Source organism: Salmo salar, chromosome 09 (genome assembly GCF_965601325.2).
Source record: "Salmo salar chromosome 09, fSalSal1, whole genome shotgun sequence".
Taxonomy (NCBI): Eukaryota; Metazoa; Chordata; class Actinopteri; order Salmoniformes; family Salmonidae; genus Salmo; species Salmo salar.
This window is the reverse complement of record NC_138299.1, coordinates 145,138,973-145,144,303: the sequence shown is the minus strand read 5'-3', so window position 1 is coordinate 145,144,303 and position 5,331 is coordinate 145,138,973. Positions and strand designations below refer to the sequence as shown.

Genomic DNA, 5,331 nt, shown 5'->3' with positions numbered 1-5,331 from the left:
ATTGATTAATATCATTGATTGTACTGAGAGTCCAACCATCAGTCTCTGATTATAGGGGAACCAGTGCAGCACAGTGGGCCCTGATTTCCATGCCCCTGGCCTATTGACTAATATTGACAAATCCAATCCCTCTCATTTTAGTCTGTCAGTTCAATAGGCATTGCAAAAACTGTGCCTCAGACTTTGAGGACCCTACTCCATCCTCATGGCAACTCTCTCAATATGCCCCTGATGATCCCCGACCATACAGGTGTAACAGTTTAGCTTCCGTCCCTCTCCTCGCCCCTACCTGGGCTCGAGCCAGGGACCCTCTGTACACATCAACAACTGCCTCCCATTGTTACCCATCGCTCCACAAAGCCACGGCCCTTGCAGAGCAAGAGGAACTACTTCAAGGGCTCAGAGCGAGTGACGTCACCGATTGAAACACTATTAGCGTGCACCCCGCTAACTAGATAGCCATTTCACATTGGTTACACAGGCAACAGGCTAGAGGAATCTGTTTGCTTTGGAAACCTGTCAAGCACATGGCAATTAAAGATGCACTCCAGAGATTTTCTATCATTTCAGCCAGTAGTTTTGAAAGTGGTGCTCACCAGCCGAAACTGATCTCTGTTTTTTGTGTAGCCTACTACGTCATCCAATTGTGTAGTACGTCATCCATTTCGTGTGATATGTTATGAATTTTGCAATATGTATGATATCATACAAATTTCGCAATTCGTGTGACTGTTACAAATCAAATTTGTGCAATGTGTTAGGAAATTGTTGTGCTTTAGATCCTGGAGTGCATCTTCAAGCACCTAAAGAGAGGGGTAAATTAGCGCCTCATTGGAAAACGGAGGAAATGCCTCCTCCCTTCTTCAAGGTTCTCATCAATGATCTGAAGTGAATGACAACAAGACTCAAAGCAACATGGTGGGAAGGAACCTTGCTTTCACCTTCACTGTCTGTCAGACCAGTGGTGATGATCAGTTGACAGACAGGAGGAAGGGAAGAGGATGCTTTCAGAGGCCAGGCAGATGATGATGATCTGACTACACAGGCAGCAGGAAGGCCAGAGAGATGTACACAAGTGTACAGTAGGCCTACAACCGGAGCACTTTTAAAATAGGAATGTAGGAGGCACCTGTTCTCCAGACCTACTCTTGGTAACCTAAACACCATGGCAATTTAAATAGCGGTAATGACACCTCTCCCATCTCCACAGATACTGTACTATTTACACATCTTACATGAGTGACTTGGCAATTACATATATTAGTGACTTCTCAAATGAGTGGGCCTGTTATAGGCATGATGCAAAATCTCAAACCTATTCATGTGGAATTGTATAGCCCACACTACAATAACATGGGCAGGTGCGTCTTTGAGATGCATGGGAGGGAGGACAGGTTTTCATACAGTGAGAGGCATAGTGATGTATACTTTTCAGAAATTGTTATCAAACCCCAGTCCTCAACTCAATCAACCAGCAATCGACTAGTCTATTCTGGGAGCGACAGGCAGTTAATCTAGGTCTCAGGCAAGGTTACCCATCATCATATTAACCTGCCATAGGTAGACATACAAGTGCATGTATGAACTTATCAATGGTAGGCTACTGTAGGCTTAGTACTCAATGAACAGATGAAGGTGTTTACATGGTGTTTGCTATATCCTACTGTTAAAAGGCCATTCTGGACAATGTTTATTTCAAAAACAACAAAAAGTAAAGGGAGGGAGGTACATTATGCTAGTATACAGCAGTATTTACATAATCACACACACATCACATTATCATCATGAATAGCATCTTCATCATCAGGCGTTCCTCCTATTCGTCCCAGAGGAGCGGCCTGACTCGTGATCGGGCCTATATTTTAACCAGCAGATCAGCCACGTGACGACCACCGAGAACATGGCTAGGATGCTGGCCACCGACAGGCAGATGGGTCCCGCGGGCGAGGGCGGGCTGCTGTGACTGTGCACGAAGATCAGGCCCATGAAGAGCAGAACCAGCATGGACAGAAAGGAAAAGATCACACACACACAGCCCGTAGTCAGGGCAACCCGCTTGCAGCTCTGACAGCTGTCATAGCGCACGGAGTCCTGGGAGAGGGTAGTGGCGGTGGACAAGGTAGTGGAGGGGGTAGCTTGGCTCGTGGACGCCCCCGATGCCTCCTCGCGCCTGAGGGCGACGAGTGCGGGGTGTAACGGAGGAGGGTAGAGGGGCAAGGCATCCTGAGGCAGAGGGTCAGAGTCAATGTACAAGGGGAAATCCTCCGTTACCTTGGTATTATTGGGCAGGTTTTGTATCCGATAGTCCGGTACGGGCGTCCTGTGGCGACATATAGGGCAGCTGATGCGCCATGGACGCTCCTCGCGGAGATGGAGAGTGTTCAGGCACTCCTCGCAAAATGTGTGCAAGCATTCTAAAATCTTGGGTGCGCGACGGTCAAGGTCGAAATAATTATAACATATTTTGCATTCATACTCCTCGTACGGGAACGCTATCTCCAGCCCGCGCGTGGGTTCCACTCCAGTGGATGCTGAATCTACCTCTGCCATGTCATCTTTCGCCATTCACATTCTCTACGAAGACAAAGGAGCCTACAGGCAGAGATGTAGATAGCAGTGTTCGTCTATCCCCCGTTCATAAAAGCGCCATCATCTCGCTGATGAATTCTATAGCCTACGTTGACATTGTTGATATATTTGTATAATCCCCACGACGTCAAACAATTTAATCCAGGCGTCACCCGTCATCACCAGTGTTCAGATCCGCTGGTTAAATATGAAATGGGTCTCATTTTACGCTTCGGGGTGTGGGAATCGGTGATGTAATGCTCGTGATGACTCTTCGTTCGATGCGAGGGTTGGGGTTAATCCACCGGAGTGATCTATGCTCAGCCCGCAGAGAGAGGAGACAGTAAGGCGACGATCGACACACAGTTCATGGTTGTTATCTTTCCTCTCGGTTGGTCGAAACCGCCCGGGTTGGTAGGGGAGGACAAGAGACACCGTTTTCAGCCCTCTCTGGGAGTCAGAACGAGAGGCGATGTAGAGATAACAGGGTCCGCCGCCATCATGCCATACAGAAGGGATGCACCATAATTAAATCAAAACATCTCATGAGTTCAAACGATAGACTCTGTCAAAAAAGGCAAAGTTGAAAGGTCCACTGTGACATAAACTGTGTTCTTATAAACTGTGCTCCTATTGTTTTGTTTAATATCCTCCTGAGACCCAGCAATTAATTTTTGTCTTCTCTAGTGGTCATCCGTTCTTGGTCCGCATCTCTGAGGCCATACAAGCTACTGTATTAAGTCCTGTTGTCCCTTTGAGAGGACATTCTGGGCTTTTCAGTGATATCGTACGTGTGGGGGTGTGACTTTGAAAACTTTAACTTCCTGGTTCTAAAAAAAACGTCTGCCTTTATAATTAGCACATGTTATGGACATTTGAAAAGAACTGCATGTGGTCTAATTATTAATGATTATTTTTATGAGTTTGATATTCCATTTTTTTCTGGTAGGCCTAAGTGAATATCTCAGCAACAGTTAAGTGAGTTGTCAGGACTGTGTAAAAAAAAAATCACATTAAATGAGAATGCTAAATACGAGGTTATCAAGAAATATCCTCTGTAGTAGACTACCAGATGCCACAACTATGTGTTTTACCTACTGTACCTATTGACTGTAATCAAAGACAGTCCAGTATGAAGATAGGCTGAAACACTTCATCGGGTCTAATGGTCGTCTCGCGCCAAACTGCGCGTGTGCGGGGAGTCAAATCAAAGCCACGCCTTCGATATAACGTTGTTTTGACGAAAATGAAAACGTGTCAGTTTGTCACTTTCACGATGTTGGAGTTCAACTACTTAAAACATTGGCTCGAATCTAGGTTGTGCCTTTAGAGATCGAGTAAATTAACAACAAAGAAAGAATTGTTCGCTTCCCCCATTGACTTCTCAAACCCCTTGCCTGTTCTGTTTGGTCTGTTTCCCAAGCATTTCCGGAAGTCTCGCGATGTTGCGCCTCTTGGTTTAGAAACTGTGTTGTAATGTAACGTATGTCCTAATTAATGACCACTACAGAGGACAATTTTGCACTTACAATAAAACAGAAATAACAATATTTGTTCAAATTTTTTTCTTGGTAACGTGTATTTATTTCACCCCAAACACTTATGTCATGTAAAAAAAAACTAAAACAATCGCTAACTTTTTTGTCGGGTCTCAGAAGGATATTATAATATTCTTTATTTTAAAAAAAAAAATTCCCCCACTTTTATTTAACCAGGAAGGCCAGTTGTGAAAAAGTTCTCATTTACAACTGCGACCTGGCCAAGATAAAGCAAAGCAGTGCGACAAAAACAACAACACAGAGTTACACATAAACAAAGGTACAGTCAATAACACAATGGAAAAATCTATGTACAGTTTGTGCAAATGTAGAAGATTAGGGAGGTAAGGCAATAAATACGCCACAGAGGCGAAATAATTACAATTTAGCATTAACACTGGAGTGATAGATGTGCAGATGATGATGTGCAAGTAGAGATACTGGGGTGCAAAAGATCAAAAAGATAAATAACAATATGGGGATGAGGTAGTTGGGTGTGCTATTTATAGATTGGCTGTGTACATGTACAGTGATCGGTAAGCTGCTCTGACAGCTGATGCTTAAAGTTAGAGAAGGAGATATAAGTCTCCAGCTTCAGTGATTTTTGCAATTCGTTCCAGTCATTGGCAGCAGAGAACTGAAAGGAGAGGCGGCCAAAGGAAGTGTTGGCTTTGGGGTTGACCAGTGAAATATACCTGCTGGAGCGCGTGCTATGGGTGGGTGTTGCTATGGTGACCAGTGAGCTGAGATAATGCGGGGCTTTACCTAGCAAAGACTATAACCTAAACCGACATAGGCAAAACGGGCATTTCCCGTTTTGGGAATATTGCATATGTATTATTCTGTATAAGGCCAAAAGTAGATACTTATTTTATTTGACCCATTAAGTCTTCAGGTTCAATATCACTTATTGAATAAAGGCATATAGCATAACCTTAAGCCCATTTGGCCTCATTAGGCTATATGTTGAACAAAATACTTTAAAAAAGAAAGACACACACGGGCGCACGCACACGCACACGCACTCACACACACAACACACACGCAGGCCCTGCAGATAAACATAGGCTACAATGTTATAGACTATTAGAATACATTGACAATAAAGAAAAAAAAGTTAATATAAGGGTTTCAAAAATAGTGGTTGATCTTTTCACGTAGTCTAAAGGTCGGTGAATTTGTCTGGCTTTATGACAGCTCCGTGCTCCTGCGGTATCCCCCACAC

General features: G+C 44.1%; 1 protein-coding gene across 1 annotated transcript; it reads right to left on the bottom strand.

The window, feature by feature from the left end:
- Positions 1-1,661: 1,661 nt before the first annotated feature.
- On the bottom strand, positions 1,662-3,998 carry LOC123744749 (RING finger protein 228). The gene has a single exon (XM_045724722.2). It carries the CDS (start codon positions 2,563-2,565, stop codon positions 1,804-1,806), a length of 762 nt encoding a protein of 253 aa, XP_045580678.1. The 5' UTR covers positions 2,566-3,998; the 3' UTR covers positions 1,662-1,803.
- Positions 3,999-5,331: the final 1,333 nt, after the last annotated feature.